At 43.5% G+C, this 19,509-nt stretch overlaps 1 protein-coding gene across 12 annotated transcripts in view; it reads right to left on the minus strand.

Moving 5' to 3' along the window:
* Nucleotides 1-2,139: 2,139 nt before the first annotated feature.
* The window catches only part of SLC16A12 (solute carrier family 16 member 12), a 68,155-nt gene continuing 50,785 nt past the window's right edge, over nt 2,140-19,509 (minus strand). For all 12 annotated transcript variants that reach the window (XM_075935111.1, XM_075935113.1, XM_075935106.1 and 9 more), the window contains 3 exons: nt 15,153-15,744; nt 13,708-13,967; nt 2,140-7,536 (listed from right to left, as the gene is read on the minus strand). In XM_075935111.1, coding sequence (XP_075791226.1) covers nt 7,274-7,536; nt 13,708-13,967; nt 15,153-15,744 — 1,115 coding nt within the window. In that variant the 3' untranslated portion in view covers nt 2,140-7,273. The remainder of the gene's footprint in view (nt 7,537-13,707; nt 13,968-15,152; nt 15,745-19,509) is intronic.

Genomic DNA, 19,509 nt, shown 5'->3' on the forward strand with positions numbered 1-19,509 from the left:
AGTGGCAACATTGGAGGGGCAGGAGATGGGACAGAAGCCAGCAGCTACAATGGGGGCTGGATAAGCTTCAGTGGGCACAGAAGGGGCAGGGCTGAGGGTCTAGCCTTCCCAAGCTAGCCATTCATCCACTGCCCATGGAGCTTGAAGTCTGTTAGAACATGCCTAAAGTTTGATGGGATGTCTTCAGGGAGAATTACTTTGAAAAGATCAATGAAAGACTAGGAGGCATATTTTCAGAAGACATGTAAAGAAAGACTGGGAGGATTGCTTGAACTATGAGTAGAGGGAACAAGTCACATGGGTAGGGATATGGCTGAAAGGCCAGCGGTGGAGAGAAGTTGCATTTGGGGCCGGATGATAGCAATGTAGCCATTCTGATTTGGCATATTTTATATCTCCTCCATTTCATACCTACACTAGACAATTGCTATTTATCTCCACGTGAGAAAGAACCAGTCTTCTACATATTGTGAATTAACAACACACACACACAATGGTGATTGTAAAAGCAAGCTTAATTTTAATTTAAATGTTCAAAGTTAGTGATTATTCCTGCATACTTTTTACTTATATAAGAGGCTTCCTTGAAGATAATGGAATTACTCACATTAGTAAGGATCCCTAATGTGAACAAGAGTGTACTGGACTATACCATTAATTTTATTAAATACTTCTTTACTGAACACAGAAAATGTTCCTTAGCACACATTTAGTTTTGCAAGCTAATCTCATGTACTAGTCTCCTAAAAAGCTGTGTTCTTAGAGTTCAGTCCATCAAACTATTATTCCATCAAGATTTACATTGCACTCTCCGGACATGTGTAAGGTGCCAGTGCCAATCAACATGCTATAAAATTGCCACATACGCATACACACTTTTTTTTCCTACACCATTGAAAAAGGACAAGACAAAAGAAAATAAAAAATTAACACATGAAATATAGCAACATCTTTCAACTGATAAAGCACCAGATTCTGCTTTCTTACTCACATTGAGTAGTACCTTATTTGGTGAGCAGTTCCATTTATTATTACCTCACTAAATAAGTACATATTATCTGCCATTTACAAACACTTGTATGTATAGTAATCAAGCCCTGGTCTATACTAGGACTTTATTTTGAAATAACCCCCCTTAGTCCGAATTTATAAGCAGAGCCTCCACACTACCAAGCCTGTTATTTTGAAATAAGGGGCCTCTAATTTCACTAATTTCAAAATAGTTATTTCAAAATAACAGTGCTACTATTTCGAAATATTACTCCCCAGAGTAATTCGAATGAATTACTCTCCCGGTGTTTGCTCTAAGCTGAGGTAGTGTCTGCCTTGGACTAATTTTGAAGCTTCCCTGTAATGGAGACATGCTATTTTGATATTGTAAAATTGGGAGTTAAGTTGAATTTAGTGATTTTGAAATAGTTTCCTAATGTAGACATGACCCAAGAGATGTCAAGCTTCTCCAGAACAGAAGAAATGTGGGTTGTTCAAGGATAACATCATTCCCCAGTTTTGGGATAGAATCTGGAGAGGGACCTAAAAGACCAGGGTTCTATTCCTGCCTCTGATAGTAACAGTCATTTTACTTCTCTGTGCTTCCACAAACTCTTCAGGAAGGGGAGTGTTCCTGCTATGTGTTGGCACAGTGCTATTTAAATATCATTCTGATCACTGGGATTTTACCCCATTGGCTTATGCAGGAGCAGAATCAGACAGAAGATATGTTGAATGAAAGCTGATTTCTTGTGAGCAGTATGTGTTTTTATTTTGTCTCTGGCATAACAGTGCCAAGGCATGCTACTACATCCAGTATCTGCCACGATGCTGGTAAACAACACACACACAATGGTGATTGTAAAAGCAAGCTTAATTTTAATTTAAATGTTCAAAGTTAGTGATTATTCCTGCATACTTTTTACTTATATAAGAGGCTTCCTTGAAGATAATGGAATTACTCACATTAGTAATCGTGACTGTACTCTTTTCCAGAGTCAGTGTCTTTGAAAAGTTCCACTTACTGTTATAAAACACTGAAGATCTATCATACAAAAAATACTCTTATTTATTCCTATCAATGCATTTCCCCAATTTGTACTTCCCTATTTACATCCCCCAAACATACAAACAAAACAAATCAACAAGTCTGATGGAGAAAACATTTTATTTTTTCCTTAAAATACTAAAAATGGAGCTTGATCTTGCAAAGCCTTATTCAGGCAACTAGTTCTTACTCATGTGAGTAGTCCTATTTGTACTGCCAAAAAGAGTAACCCAACATAATCTGAAAGAAGGACTGGGGATTAAATCACCCAGCAACAAACATATTTTCCTAGCTCAATTTTCATACAAAACATGTTAATGTTTTTTATGACAGCTTGTGGGAATCTCTCCTGTAAGCAGAAGATGGGCAAATGAAAAGGGACAGAGTTAAGAAAAGTGTTATATTCTTACCTGAAAGTTTCCAAACTCTTTGATATGTAGGTGTTTTAAATTATATGATAGTTCTCTGAAAACAGCCCGTCAATGTGCCACAGTAGTTCAAAAACTGACAGAATGTAAGGAACCATGATGAAAAGAATAAATAATAAGAAAATATTATAATGCCATTATATAAATCCATGGTACCAGGCATCCCAGTATACAAGTTGCCCTGTTATACATCCATTCTGTACTAAAGTTGCTGACACTTGTAGGAACTGATGCGTTATAAATCCTTCCATTCCGAACTCTTAATTTCAAAATAAAACAAAAAAAACAATGTGCGCAAATGAAAGTCAGCCACTGGAAAAAAAAATCTCCCCTTTAAGTTGTTTTGCTGTAAGTCCAAGTTTTTTGGAATGTATCTTGGACTTACAGCAAGGATAGCCTATATGCCCATACTTTGACTACTATGTGCAGTTCTGTTGTCCTGTCTCAAAAATAATATTAGTTTTGGAAAATGTACAGAGAAGGGCAACAAAAATGATTAGGGGTATGGAACAGCTTCCATACAAAGACAGATTATAAAGACTGGGGCCGGTTTACACTACAAGCTTAGGTTGACATGTTCAGTGTTAGGTCAAATTTATAACAAGTACGTCCACACTGTCTGGTCTTCCAGTTGACCTAAAAGACTTTTAAAATCGACCCCTGTATTCCACCTGACCAGAGGTGTAAAGCCTGAAGGGACATTCATGCCTCTAATTAAGGGCAGTATAAACACTGTGTATTGTAATTCATAAGTTACTGGCCTCCTGGTGGTGATCTAGCATGTGAACACTCTGGTGAGCAATTTGAATCCCAATGTTCTTTAGCCAGCTAAGCAGAAAAAGCCCCAGGAACTTTTGAATGTTCATTTCCCATTGGAGCAGCATGGAGAGTTCAATAGCACAGCTGAGCATGGATGCCCAGGATTGCAAACACCTCCAGCATGGTGCATTCAGGAGATAGTGGATCTTATTGCTGGGGTGGGGTCAGGGAGGGAAGAGAGAGAAGCTCTGTGCAAGCAGAGCTGTGAACCAGCAAAAGAAACGCTGATATCTATGTCAAAATCACATATGGCATGGTGGATATGAGCTGGCTATACCAGGGACACACAACAATGCTGCATGAATTCAGAGAAGCTTATACATGCATACCACAGGATAAGACTGGTTCTGAGTCACAGACATGGGAGGCTGATGACATGAACCCATAACCACTTGCAACAATGTTTTCACCCTGTGAAGCACTGGGACCCTAGCCCAGAATTCCAATGTGCTGCAGGGACTGTGGGATAGATGCCCACAGTGCATTACGCCTTGCGTTGACGCAAACCCTTGCAGGGAGGATGTGCTCCACTGACCACAGCCACCTAGCGGGGATGTGCAAAATCATTTGTTAAATCTGAAAGGCAAAGTCGAATTAAATAAAATCAGCCTAATTTAGTAGTGTAGACATGCCCTGGGACTATTCATCTTAGAAAAAAAGATGACTAAAGGGTGATATGATAGAGGTCTATAAAATTATGAAAGGTATGGAGACAGAGAATCTGAGAGAGTTATTTACCCTTTGACATAACGTAAAAACTGGGCATCACCTGACGAAATTAATAGGCATCAGGTTTAAAACAAAACAAAGAAGTACTTCACACAGTGCACAATACTCTGTGAAATTTGTTGCCAGAGGATGTCATGAAGATGAAAACTATAACTAGGTTAAAATAATTAGATACATTCATGGAGGGTAGGTTGAGAAATGGCTATTACCCAAGATAGTCAGGATGGGATGCAACCCCATGCTGCAGATGTCTAAACTGCCAGAAATTGGGACTGGTCAACAGGGGATGGATCATTCAGTAATAATGCCCTATTCTGTTCATTCCCTCCAGAGTGGGGATGGGGAACCGTTTTTTTAAAATCAGGGGCCACTGACCCAAAGAAGAATCATTATGGGGCCACACAGCAGTGATAAGCAAAAACAAAACAAAACAAACCTAACATTCTCAAAACCCTCAGTGGCCTGGCCCAAAAGAAACCAACCACCCTCCCTCACTGCCATGGCTCCTGAAAAACAAAGAACCACAACCAAAGACACACTCAAGGTGCTGGGGCTCCCTTGCATCCAGCCGGCAGTGAGGCTCTGAGTCCCTCCCTCCCCCTGCAGTCTGCAGAGCCCGCGTTAGTGCTGTGGCCTCATGGAAGGGTGGTAGGGGGCTGAGATAGGAAGACTACAGCAGGGCTGGAGCATTAGCACCACCTGCCCCACTGCAGGGGAAAAGAGAAGCCCCAAGCCCCATTGCATTGCCTGTGGGCCGTATGTTTCCCATCTCTGCCCCAAAATATCTGGCAGTGGCCACAGTCAGAAGACAAGATACTGAGCTGGATGGACCTTTAGTTGGCCCAGTGTGGTCATTCTTACTTTTAAAAATGGCTCTTTTTGCTTAAGAGATGCCTGCTGTATCATACAGATTAAAACCTGAATCCTGCCTGAAATGTATTGTTTGGCAAGACTCCAGACATTTGAAACCAGATTTCAAGGTGTGACTTTCTCCACTTAATACTCATTTTTGTTTTCTTTTTACACTTGTAGCGACCTTTATAGTTCCTCTGCAGCAATTGTAATGCACTATTGAATAAACTGTAAAGAAAAGAAAAAGTACAAAATTACAAGCTTCTAAAGAAAAAAGGATTAAGTTAAAGGGCCAGATGACCACTTTGCATTGCACTACTGCATAAAGGGCCTACACAGGGTCACCTCCAAAAGAGTGATCCTTCAGTGACATGGAGCCAGCAAACCCCATCCTCCCCCTCTTCTGGCAGAGCAGCAAGGAGAAAGAAGACATGGCTTGGACATCTCTCTGCTATATGCAGATGTCTGGTCCTGTCTTCATTCCCTGGGCCCTTTGTAGCCTGTACATAGGGGCACCAAACTGCTGTAGTATAAGTAAGTGCAAAGATTATCTGTGCATACAATCCCCTATCTAAGCTGTGTGCAGCTAAATTCAACGGCGTAATCAAGCTATTTATCTTTATGTAACACAGTACCCATAATAAATACCTTGTCAGAGTGCTAACAGTAAGGTCAAATTACATCTCAATATTTTAGACTGAAATATGCATGACAAATACATCTAGTCAATTCATGTTCTATTTATAAAAATAATAAAAAATATGGTGTTATATCCCTAAGGTATGTACTCTCAGCTCCTGGTTATCTATATCAGGTTTATAAACTATGATCATTTCCCTTCTCACATTTACAGAGGACCAGGAAATCATGGACTAACTACTGAAAAAATACTAATGTAGTGTTCTTTGGACTCTAATCAATTTAAGAAAAAAAAAACCCCTACCATAACAATATACAGTATCAAAACAGAGACATAAGTGTGACCTTCATTTCAGAGTGTAGATGTCATCCCCCTGTTACATTTCAGAAACCTAGAAATGCACATTATTTAATAGATGAATGTATCAGTAATGTATCCCACATGCTACATTTAATCTATGGCTTTTCTGAAGCATTCCATTGTATTGTATTTTTCCAACACTATGAGCGTAAGTTAGCAGCAAATATCAGCTATTGTCTTCTTGCCCAAACAAGTCAAAAATAACTAGGGCCAGATCCTCACTTGGTGTGAATAGCTGATTCACGTCCATTTAGAGGAGATAGACCTCCCTAGGTTTGGGTCTGGTTTGGGTTGCGTTAAAACCCTGAAAGGACAAACCAAACACACTGGGCTCCAAAGCCCAGCTGAGATGGCAATTGCAGATTTTCTTCCCATCTTCTCACAAAGTGATCAACAATAGGGGATAATATCTCAATTGCAGTACTACCCCAAGAAATACAGTCTCTGGGGACCTTTAAAGTGGGAGAGGGCAAACATCCTGTAGCAGGTATTTTCTGATTTTTTCCCAGCCAGGAGTCGAAAATACCAGACTCTCCGGGTCAATACAGGACACCTGGAAACCCTACACACACTCAGCAACTGGGCCCAGCTTCTCCTCCCCCATCCTCTGCTTACCTGGAGTAGGGAGACAAGATGGCCACCCAGCCTGTTCTTAAAGGGGCCATGCTGGGTTTTTTTGCTCAACAACTTTGGTCTCCTCCCTTTTTTTTCCTCAATAGAATTTTTCCCCCGGTGGGTTGGTTTTTTTTTTGGGGGGGGGGGCGGGGGTAGGGGAGAAGGCCTGTTTGGCATTTTTGGTTAAGCCATCTGGCAACCCTAGTTATGTGCAAAATTTAGCCACGCTCTAAAATTAAAGTTGCTTCCGAGATACTTTAAAATAATGTTCTAGATGGTCTAAAACACAACTGTCCAGCAGAATTCCCTAACAATTACATTGGCATCTGTAACAACAATTGTCAAACATTTGGCAAAGACCAATATGCTTAGAACTTCTTTTTGCTGGTCAGTCCACTGATAAACAAAACAGAATGCAGCACTGCATGAGCCCTGTTTTTAAAACAGTTTCAGTCTAAGTTCTGTTGTTCAGTTGTACTTTGACAGTCATGTAAATTACTTCTGGTCATGATCAATTACCTCAGTACATTCATCCTATTATCTCAGGAGCCAGCATTACTGACTCAGAAAACATTCTGCATACATCTTAACAGAACTCTCCTCATTTGTATCTAACTTTGCTTTATAGTTGTATCAACTGGTTTTTAACCTACAAAAATAGAGAAAAATCTAGTTGAAAGATGCCTTGTTTTTTTCTTTGCACTGGGAAAATATATCTTCACGAGTGTAGCATGTGCAGTCACATCTCTGTTAGGCATGGCTGTGCTGTAGACCAAAGCAGGGTGGCACTTGTCATCTGTTGCTGTAGCTATTTGCCTCAGTGGGCAATATTTCTACATCCTGATGGTCTAATTCTCCAGACACAGAATAAGCTATTGCTCCATTTGTCCAAATCTGCTGTTTTGTGTCAGTATTTCTGGTAAGTGACCTCAAATGTGTCTTTTTGATTTTCTTTGCTATCCTGGCAAAGCACAGTAATGTTGAACTGAATATCATAGAAAATCCACACAGAATGAAAGATGCCGTGTAGCTGCCAGTTGTATCTACCAGCCAACCTATTGGAAAACAAATAATTTTTAAGGCATTGAACAGTTTACAAACCTGTTGTATAACATTCGTACTGCAGTTTTATCACATACATTGGTAATTAAGCAATAGGCATATACAGCTGACACATCAGTTAAAATACATTTTGCCTCTAGGGAAAGAAACAAATATCTTACATAATGATCTCATCTCGCTTAGCTCAAGTTTTTAGAGGCTTTTGTTCAGAACATAACCCCATCACAAAAGGACACTATTTTTCCCTCTAATCCTCTAAATACATCCTCTGAAAGCACTGATTTAGCTGACAGTTTGAAAATGTGCTCACAGCAATGGCAGTAAATGCTATTCTATGAATGAGGTCCCCAAACAGAAACATAGCCTGGGCTTGTGTAGCACTTGAAAAATTCTTTTTTTTTTCCCCCAGTGACAAATCCAATTAAAAAGCATCAAAAGCAGAGGTGAATTTGAATCTGGAATGTACAGCAAATACAAAATGAAAGACATACGTATATTGTACTATGGCTATTCAAGCAAGGTAATGTGAATGGTTGATCTTCCCACATCACCATCACTCAAACCTGATATAAATCCTTTCTGTGGAATGACCAGGACATCATTGTCCTAGTTCCTACTTCATATTTGAAGCCAGCTAAACTGACAGGAGATATAGTGTTCAGATATGGTGATGATCAGGGTTACTTCAGAACACAATTTAACAGACTATTGCCCAGTCATGCTAAAGAAATTCAACAATAAACCCCACTGCCTAATCCAAGCCTCATTTCCAGATGGAAAAAGCTCTCTGGACCCTAATGTCTGCAGAAGACTCTCCTATGATTAAAACTCAAGGGTTATTTAATTTTACAGCAAAAGAAACATTTTGGTGCTTTTTATATTGCTTAACTAAATGAAACAATTCAATAACAATGTGCTGCATTATTTCATTGCATGTCCCTTAATTTCTGTTTGTTTTTAGCATGCAGAATTCACTCCGTCAAAACAGGGCTTAAGTGGGACCCAAGTGGTGCGTAGGCCATGCCCTCTGCTCAGGGCTCAAGTGTACTCAAATGCTGTTTGTTTATTTTCCTTTCTCTTTTCCATTATTTACTGCTAAGGCCCACGTGAATTTTACATTGAATTTAGAAAACAGCTAAGCCACAGGGATCTTTTCCTCACCAACACAATGAAAACATCAGAAAGAGGTTACTTTGATCAGTCACAAAGGAAGAGTACATTGAGACTGTGAATAATATTTGAAAATGTTATAGAAACACACAAACTAAGGAGCAAAGCCACACTAAAGGATGTGCACTTAATTACCGTGGGCTGCAAATATTATACGGTGGGGCCAGCCCCGCATCACCCTGCCCAGATTCCATTCATCTGGTGCTTTGGGGCTGGAGGGCTTCAGTGGGGGAGAGGGAATGGGGAGCAGGGCCTTAGGCAGAAGGATGTTGCAGGCCAAGGGCTAAGGTCCCCATACCCGTGGTTCACTCACTGCCCGTTAACTACTAATCTTCCTTGTTCTCACCCAGCTTTGTTACCCCCTTTCCAAGATTGGAGGAGGACTGTTGTTTCTAATAGGAGCCAGATGCTCTCCTCTGCTTCAACTGTTTTCTTTTCTTACCAAAATTTGTCATGGATGCCTTTGTGGTGGGAGGGTCCCAGTGCTGGATGTACAATGATGCTGCCAGTGGCACCATGGAACTGGGACCAAGTTCAGAAGGGACCCTGGCCTGCTCTGAAACTGCTGCCGTTGGCTGGCTCCTCCCCGCACTGTCCATCACCTACTCCTCTCAGCCTGGCCCCTGGCAGGCTAACAGCTTCTCTCCTCATCCACTGGCTTCTCTCTGCCTTCTGACTGGACCCCCATGCACCTTTGGCTCCGGCCAATCTCCACTTCCCACCATATGTCTCCCTGGAGCTCAGCCATGTGGGACTGGTACAGAAGCCTGGCAAGTCTTTGCCAATTTGGGAGGTGGGCAGTGTGAGGGGCTTTGTTCAACTCCTCCACACAAGAGGGAGCCTGGCCAGGGCAGGCCTGGCCTGGCTGATCACACCATCTCCAAGGGGGCATGTCATTCCTACCTCTAGCAGCACTGGTGGCTCAGCCCAGCAGACATGTCCCAGAGGCCAGTAAGTGCAGCCAGGGCAGTGCATCGGGGAATGGGTTTCTGGAGTGCTTGAGTGCAAGTGCTGGGCTGCGAGAGAGCAGGGAAGATCTGTGTGTGGAGCATTAGGGACTGAGGTTCTGTGAGGGATGCTGGGCAATTGTAGGAGGGCTGTCTTGGGCAGGGTGGTGATATGCAGGGCACTGTGCAATTGTGGCAGAGACTGGGGAAGGTGCTGGGCATAACAGATCCGGAGGCAGGTCTTTGGTGTCAGGCGGGCTGGGGGAGATGTGTGGCACAGCATGGGGTATGTTGACAGCACAGGGCACTCCCAGCCTTTGTGCATCTAGCAACTGCTAGTTTGTAAATAGCACCCTTGCACTGGGCTGAGTGGAGCAGGGCCATCCCTGTCATGCCATGCCCCTGGCCAGCCCCTCAGTATGGGGACCAAACCTCCCATGCTATGCTCCATTGTCCCCCATAAGGACTCACAAATATGTTTGGCACAGGGCCCACAAGAGGTTAATCCAATCCTGGTCCCAAAGTCCAGAATGGCAGCCTGAGTCCAAACATCTACACAGCAATTAAACAGTCCCTTAGCCTAAACCCCACAAGCCCAGGTTAACTGGGATGGGCCAGCTGTGGGTTTTTAATTGCAGCGGAGACATACCCTGCGAGGGCCATGTTGTTAGGCCTATGGGGATGAATCTACATGGACGTCCTGACCTTCACTAGAGTCATATCAGGATTGTCTGTGGCTCTTCATGTCATTTGGGTGAATGTGATCACAAAAGGAGAGGTTGCATGATTCTAAGGAAAGGAAGGAGTCAGAGCAGTGGAATAGGGACAACTGACTTCAAAAAAGTAGACTTTACCATGCTCAGAGAACTGATAGGTAAGGTTCCATGGGAAGAAAATCTCAGGGGAAAAGGAGTTCTGGAGTGCTGGAAGTTTCAGGAAGAGTAATATTAAAGGGACAAGATCTAACTACCCCGATGTGCAGAAAGGGGCCAATATGGCTCCATGAGGAGCCATCAGTGACCTGAACATCAAACAGAATCCTGCTAAAAGTGGAAGCAGGCACCTTGCTAAGGAGGGATACAAAATAATAGCACAAGCACATGGCAGGGGTGGGCAAAAAGTGGCCTGCGGGCTAACACAGTTCACCAAGGTTAGCCCCTGGCAAGCAGCCAGACACTGTTCACAGGCATGGCCATGGGCAGCTCCCATTGGCTGAGAATTGCTGTTCACCACCATGGGGATTGTACGGAGTGGTACAGGCCAGGCCATCGCTTCCAGTAGCTCTCATTGGCTAGGAATGGAAAACCGCAGCCAACGGGAGCTGTGAGCAGCTGTACCTGGAGATGCTCAGGGAAACAAAGAATCTGGCAGTTCACCAGGGCCTAACCCCTGAGACGCGTGTCTGGCCTGTGAGCCACTTATTGCAATAGAAAGAGATTCTATCTATCTATCTATCTATCTATCTATCTATCTATCTATCTATCTATCTATCTATCTATCTATCTATCTAACAGGAGAAAGATGAAGGACAGAGTAGGTTCTCTATTTAATGGGACTAGTGTGCTAACAATAGAGGACTTCAAGAAGGCTGATATATTTAATGCCTATTTTGCTTCAGTCTTCACTAAAAGGCAAACTTTGACCAGATACTTGACATAATAAATATTAACAAACAGGTGGAAAGAACACAAAGCAAAATAGGAAAAGATTAGGTTAAAGAAGGTTTATATTTAGATTTGGCTAAATGCAAATGAATACATCAAGGAACAAAGAATGTAAGCCATACTTGGGAATCATGTTAGATAATCAGCTGAACATGAATTCCCTGAGTGCCACTATACCCAATTAAAAAAAATGGCTAATGTGATACAGAAACAGAGGAATCTCAAGTAGTAGTAGAAAGGTTATTTTACCTCAGTATTTGACATTGTTTGACCACAGCTGGAATATTATGTCCAGTTTTGGTGTCCACAAGTCAAGAAAGATACTGATAAATAGGAGAGGGATGAGAGAAGAGCCATGAGAATGATTAACAGATTAGAAAACTGTTTTATAAAGACAGATTCAAGAAGCTCTATCTATTTAGCTTAACAAAGAGAAGGTTAAGGGGTAACTTGGTTGACATTAGACATATTCAGATAGAAGTACTTTTTTAATAGTGAGGGTAATTAACCACTGGAATAATTTACTAAGTGTTGTGGTAGATTCTTCCCTAATTTTTAAATCAAGATTGGGAGGTCTTGTTTTCTAAACTATATGGTCTAGGAATTATTTTGGGGAAGTTCTATGGTTTGTGTGATATAGGAGACTAGACTAGACAATTATAATGGCTGCTTCTGGCCTTGGAATCTATAAATCTAGATAAATTAGATACATTCAAGTCAGCAGGGCCTGACAAAATTAATGCAAGAGTATTGAGGAACTATCTGTGCAATCTCAGGACCATTAGCAATTATCTTTAAGAACTCATGGAGGATGAGTGAAGTCACAGAAGACTGGGGAAGGGCTAACACAACAGCGATCTATAAAAAGGAGAAGAAAGAGGACCTGGAGAATTGTGGTTAGACACTAGAGCAAAATATGAAACAGTCGATTTGTAAGTACCTAGATAACAGGATTATAAGGAATAGCTAACATGAATGTGTCAAGAACATATCTTGCCAAATCAACCTTATTTTCTTCTTTGACAAGACTAATGACCTTGTGGGAAGCGGGAGAGAAGTTGTAGATGTGATATGTGTTGGTTTTAGCAAGGTTTTTGACATAGCCTCACGTGACATTTTCATAAGCCAGCTAGGAGATGTGTGCTCAAGATTAAATTACTATAAAATGGGTGCAAAACTAATTGAAAGATGTTAATCAAAGAGAAGTTATAAATGTTTTTTGTCAAACTTGTGGGGTTCTTATTCTGTGTCCAATACTATTAAATATTTTCATTAATGACATGGATAATGGAGTGGAGAGTGTGCTTAGAAAATTTGCAGATGACACCAAGCTGGAATTGCAAGCACTTTGGAGAACAGGAATAGAATTTGAAACAAATTTGGCAAATCGATCTGATTTCAACAAGAGATGTGCAAGGTATTCTACTGGCGAAGGAAAAAACAAAGGCTCAGTTATGAAATAGGGAATAACTGGCTAGGCACTAATACTGCTGGAAAGAATTTGAGAGTTATAGTGGATGACAAGCTGAATAAGAGTCAACAATGTTTTGCAATGGGGAAAAAAGGCTATTATGATTTTGGGCTGTATTAACAGAAGTGATATGTGTAAAACATGAGAGGTTAATTGTCCCACTGTTCAGTGCTGGTAAGCCCTTAGCTGGGGCCCTACCTCCAGCTGGGTGCCATGCTTGGAGAGATGAGCAACAAAAATTATCAAAGGTTTAGAAAACCAGACCTGTGAGGAGGGGGAAAAAGACTAACGGGGTCCTGGTACCAGTCCCCAAATATGTTAAAAGGCCTTTATGACAATGATGGTGATCAATTGTTCTCCGTGTCCACTGAGGCTAGGACCAAAAGTAATGGGCTTAATTTGCAGCAAGGGAGATTTTTGGTAGAGAGCAGAAAAAAATTTCTCACGATATGGGTATGCACTGGAATAGGCTTCCAAGGCAGGTTGTGGAACCCCCATCACTGGAGGTTTTTAACAACAGGTTGTTCAAACACCTGTCAGGGATGCTCTGGGTGTATATGGTCCTGCCTCAGCACAGGGGGCTAGACGAACTGACCTCAGGTCCCTTCCAATGCTACATTTCTATGATTTTAGGATATGTATTTACAGCCTTTAATGCGTTTTTCCACAAAAGTGGATAATTTTGACAGCTGTACTTTAGTGATAGGCAACATTTTCTAGAACTTGATTTTTTAATGACATTTTTCAGCTGTGTTTGAAGTGTCTATGAAACATATGGGAAAAAATTTCCACACAAAATTACCTCCCATGTTTGACCAATTCTAGATCACTAATAAACAGCTCTGCTTTTGTCAGAAAGAAAATCTGAGTGGTACAATATGAACAGTACAACAGAGTCATCTGTGAACTGACCTGCAATAGGTGGACTCACTAGGTAAGGGACTGCATGAAGAAAATACACTACACCTAGAGCTGATGATAAGGAAGCAGTTCCCACTACATCTGCTGTCACGACGGGGATCAGTGTAACATAGGCTCCATCAAAATACCCAAAAGTAAATGAGAATGGCACAAGCAAAGGGAAACTTTGGAGAACGGGAAGGAAGAGACAACAGAGGCCATCCATTCCCACAGCAAAGAGGTAGCAAACATGGCGGTACTTCTTCAGACACCTGTGGGGTTTAAAAACAGGAAGGATACATCAGTTATGTACTTCTTCTTTGCTTTTGTTCACTTCCAGATCTATTAATTCACCATTTGCTGTGTCCTGGGATATTTTCTGTGTTAATGTGCTCCCTGTCTTTTCTGTGCTGCACAGTTTTAAAGTCCAGCTTAGCACATAGAGTTTTCTGGGTGCAAAACCTAGCCAGTTTTAAGGGTGTAAATACTGTGCTGGATTGACAATTCTGGATAATGACATTCTCCATCTATCCACCAAACATACTCTAGAGACAGCAGTGCACGTTTTCCTCCACTATGCATGTGCCTCAGTTTTCCTCACGACTACCCTTGGTGGAGTGAAAGTAGTTCTACCTATGGGCCAATTCAACTCTTGGTCTCTGCTTTAAAACATTATCTTTAACATAAATTCTTCTGTATTTATATTTAATCTCACTAAGACAGTTCCCAATATTTTGCAGAAATAAAATACATGGCCTTCCTCCCCCTGCTCACTTTTACTGGTGTTAATAAGGACTGATACAATAATCCTAATGTTAAAAGTGGTGAAAGTGAGAGGAGGATCAAATCCACAATTTGCATTGATTCAAATATTCAATGTACTGAAAATGTATGATGACTGAAATGTCTCTACTGCCCCACTCACCTGATCTTCACCACCGGTATTAATGAAATTACATACAACAAAATGTCAAGATAAAGTAAAGGTAACAAAATGTAGGTAAGCACTAAAACATCAGGAAATGCAGAAGTTAGTATTCACATACAACCTTAACTCTGCCCTACTGTGCTTCAGCATTACAATACCGGGTCAGATCCTCCATCCCTTTTATGCCACTACAGCAGCATAAATGAAACAGAAAGGCAGAAGTAGTAGACTCACAGCCTCTACAGAGCGGGCTCAGAGGTAATACTTACTATGCACTGAACAATGAGTGACATTTACAATGTAGACAATGGCAACTTTAATCATTTCTAAAAATTCAAATTAAAAATGTAAGTTAACTCAAAGATGAAAAAATGAGCATTTCTTAACACTATATAAATACCATAAATTGAGCTCATCTATTGGAAAAATAATACAAGCCATTTGTAATACCCTCAAAATGTATGTTAGCAAGCTTTACACCCACTATCCCACACACAAAGCTTATAAGTAGTATGCTATCTATCATTACCTTCTGTCTGTCAACCATCCAAAGGTGATATTACCAATAATATCGATGACACCAAGTATGGACATAAGGAAGGCAGCCTGCTGATGACTCACCCCCACACTCAAAGCATAAGGCACTAGGTAGACAAAAAGAGGGCTACAGCCATATGCCATAAATAAAACAGACACTGCTAGCACCAGGAAGTTTGGCATCAGTAAGAAGTTGTATTCTTGCCAGGAACAACGACACAGACGTTCATGGGACCATGCTCTGATTAAAGGTGAACAGATGGAAAATTGCTTTAAGTCTTGCTTCTGTGCTTCTGAGACATATTCCTGTTCAAGAAACTCAGGAGGGTTTTTATGGTCCTCCTGAAGAGCAATAGGCCTCATCAGGGCACCACAGACACAGAGATTTAAAACAAAACCGCCCAGGATGAGTAAAGCTCCACGCCAGGAAAACTGTTCAATCAAGAGTTGGACCACAGGGGCCAGAATGAAGGTGCCGATTCCGCTCCCTGACATGGCTATCCCATATGCCAGGGCTTTTCTTTTGTTGAAATATTTGCCCACCATTGCTATGGCCGGAGAATAACAAAGTGCAAATCCAACTCCTAGGGGAAAAAAGTGGAATGAAGGCTGTTTAATACCGAATACAGGTAATAGGATATATCACAGTCAACCAAGTTACTCACTCCCATCAGCACTACTCATCAAGATGCACGTTGCAGATTATCACTATCAATTTCATGGCTGCGAAAAACATGTCATGGACCGTGAAATCAGCTGTGCCCCTTGAAATGTGACCTCCCCAAAATCAGCCAGGCTGGGGAGGGATTGGTCTTGTCCTTCTCCTGTGTGATTGTTATGGGGAGAGATCAGACTCACCTCCGTAGGCAGACTGGTACACCCTCTCTTCTGCACTGCAGCAGCCCCAGAGCTGGGGTCCAGACTGCCTCCCTCATAGCTCTGGTTGGGGCTCAGGGCACCCAAGCTCCTTCTTCCCCCTGGCTCCTTCCCAGGCTGCTGCTCCCTCCCCACCCCTGCAGCTCCAGATGGGGCTGGTCAGGCACCAACTGGGGCTTGGGGCTTCTACCTCCCATGGCACCTGCCTAGTCTTACAGAGCTTGGCTGGGGGTGCCAACCTGCAGCTTCCACCCAGTTCAGTGCTGCTCCTCCCACTATGGCTCTAATTCGGGCTTCGGCTGTCCAAGCTTTGGGGCTCCCACTTCCTCTCTCCCCAGCTTCTGCTGCTCCCTCCCCACCCCTAAGGCTCCTGACAAGACTGCAGGCCACCTAGGCTAGTGTTGGGGATCTGGGACCTGAGCTTGGGACTGCCACCTCCTGCAGCTCCTGCCTGCCTTGTGGAGGCCTCCCTGTGGCTCCAGCTGGGGCTTGGGCTGCCCAGGCTCAGGCTATAATCCCCAACAGCTCCTGCCAGTCTCTGGGCTGCCCAGGCTTGGGGCTTCTGCCCCCTTCTGGCTCCTGCTGGGGCTTAGGGCTTCCATCCCTTTGCTTCTGCCTGTTAACATTTCTTCAAAGTGTCCAGGTCCTGCTGGCAGCAGTTCCAGGGCCTGGGCAGAACAGTCAATGACAGGGGAAGTGAGTTGTATGGGCCCATGGTGCCAGACACCACCCATGTCGGGCCCCCGGGGCCCAGCTCTACCAACGTTGGGGCTGGGTCTCTCCCCGGCCCTGTCTGCCACCTCTGCACACCTCTCCCAGAGTGTCCCCTGGCCCCACCTGCCAGCCCCGCAGACATCTCCTCTGGCTGCCCTATCTTACCTGCTCCCAGGCCCCCTGCACTCCCTCACCAGCTGCTGACATTGCAGACTGTCTGTAAGGGGTTGGGCCCAGCAGCTGGCTGACTGCTGGGTCTGCTGAGGAAGGAGGGGAAGAGGCAAAAGGCAGCTCCCCCCAACCCCAGGGTATCTTGTCTGCTGAACCCAAAAGTTTGAGTTCCTCATACCTGGCCTCACCCCAGAGCCCACACCCCTCACTAGAGCACTCACTCCCCCAACCCCAACTCTTTGTCCCACCTGTAAGCCCTTCCCATACCCTGAATCTCTTTGCTGCAGCCACACCCCAGAGACAAAAACTCACCCCCATCTGACCCTTACAAGGCAGGTGTGAGGGGGATGGTACCACCAAACATTCTGCAAACCTGATGCCTGGTCAATGGGCCCCCATGCATACACAGCCATGCCCACACGGACGTGATCCACCTGATATTTGGGCAGTAATGGCTCTGAGGGGGAATTTGAATGTGGGATGGGGTGAGGGGCTGGTTTCAGGGAGGAAGTTTGGAAGCAGAGTACAGGTCCTGGGCCAGGACAGGTTTGGGGTGCTAGAGAGGTCAAAGTGGAGGTGCTTTCCTAGGGCAATTCCCCAAATGCAACTATCACATCACTCTGGCAGTAGCTCATAGGCAGGTGGAGCTAAGAGATGTCCACATGTGGCTGCCAATGGATACTGCCCCCACAGCTCCCATTGGCTGCAGTTGCTGACCAATGGGAGATGCAGAGCTGGCACTCAGGGCAGGGGTAGTACACAGAGACTCCAACCCAGGTGCCACAGGAATGGTGCTGGCTCGTTGCTTCTGGGAACAGCATGGAGTAAAACTGCCTTAGTCGTTCTGTGCTGGCAGCAGTGGTAGCTGGTGCTAGGGCTCTTCTAAATTGCCCCTCCACATGGGCAATTGCCCCCTTTGCCTCAATGTCTCCTATCAGTAAGCCTGCCCTGGACACAGGACTGAAGGGCTGCTGTGCTAATGCACCACTGGCCCTAATTAGCAGGTGGGGTGCTCCTAGCCATACTGGGGAGATCAGACCCACCTCCACCTCTGAGCTCCCTTCCAGCTACAGGAAACTCCACAATTGCTGCCTTTGGAGCTAGACTCTGTAGGCAACACAGAAGTCAGTACGGCAATTTTGCAACCCCTCTACAACAGCTTTAGGGCCTCCCCTGCCCCCACAATCTCCTTTTGGATCAGAACCCCCACAGCTACAACACCATGACATCTCAGATGTAAAAATCTGAAATACTGAAACTGACCAATTTTAATACCCTGTGGCCATGAAATTGATCAGAGTTAGCTGTGACTTGGGTAGGGCCCTAATGATCACATTTTGCAGTTCTGTGAGTATGGGATAAAAACATGAAAAAACAAACCCAGAAATGCTGAGTCAAACAAATACCTAGAATTGAAACTCACTAATCTGTACCAATGCAGAGGCTCAGTGAGGACTGATAAGTTTTGTGTACGAACATGTCCCCAGGCTAGACAGGAGCATAACACTGTCGGCCAGTTATTAGTGCCTGGCCCCATACCCAGGCCTCACTGAGTGCCAGAGGATGATTCCCGCTTATATTGTGGGGTCATTCCATCAGGCACATTTGTCCCACAGTCATTCCTCAGTGTTATGCTCAGCAACAAACCTAAACATTGATTTTCAGGACAGATCTGAGCATTCGTAGATCTCTGAAGGATGGTGGAGGGACAATCTGTCTACTCCAAAATATTCTGCACAAAACTTTCTTTGACAAGAAGAAATTTTGCATTTCATCTGGCTGGAGCTGGGAGCAGTTTTAAGTCCCTGGGAAAAAACCCTTATTCAAGGTGATATATCCACTTTCAGAACCAAGATTAATAAGGTTCAGAATAAGATGCCATTCCTATTTAGCAGATTAATTAGATTCAGCTGAGTAGCGAACAGTCATGAATTTTGCTACAAAGCTTCTAAGGACAGATGCACAAGAATCAGATGTTGGCATCAGTGCCAATGTTTTTGCAGACATTTCTGAATCAGGCACAGAAACGTACTCTAGGCATTTTGAAATAAATTGCACCCTAAGTTACACAAGTACCTCTCCATTGCCTTTGGGAGATTCTCAGCTGTAAGTGTAGCAGGCTACATGCTGGCCTGAAACATTACACCCTGTTAGCGGGTGCTGAGGGTGCTGGGAGAGGGCTAAATAGATTAAAGGAATGCACTGAGACCAGCAGCTTGTTACATCACCCAGACATAAGAGAGAGGAAGAGTACTAGGGTGTCTGGAGGCAGGACCTGTGGTTTTTTTGTGGGGGACGGGAAGGTGAACTGAACTTTATGTTCTCTTATTATTTCTTTGCAAATAAGGCCAAACCCCAGAAAGGGCAGTGAATTTTGACACTACAAAGTAAGTGTTGCTGTCTGGCCTCTAGGTTTTGGGTGAGCTACACCATCAGTACTACCAGCCCTATTATTAATCCATTTCTTCCCTGCTTACTCCTTGCAGACTAAATTTGCTGCTTGTGAAATGGACTGTCTACAACTTAGCGTACACTTCTTCATTGCAGTACTGATAACAGCTCTCGACAAGGAAGCCTCAGAGGCAGTA

This window comes from Pelodiscus sinensis, chromosome 8, assembly GCF_049634645.1.
Source record: "Pelodiscus sinensis isolate JC-2024 chromosome 8, ASM4963464v1, whole genome shotgun sequence".
Taxonomy (NCBI): Eukaryota; Metazoa; Chordata; order Testudines; family Trionychidae; genus Pelodiscus; species Pelodiscus sinensis.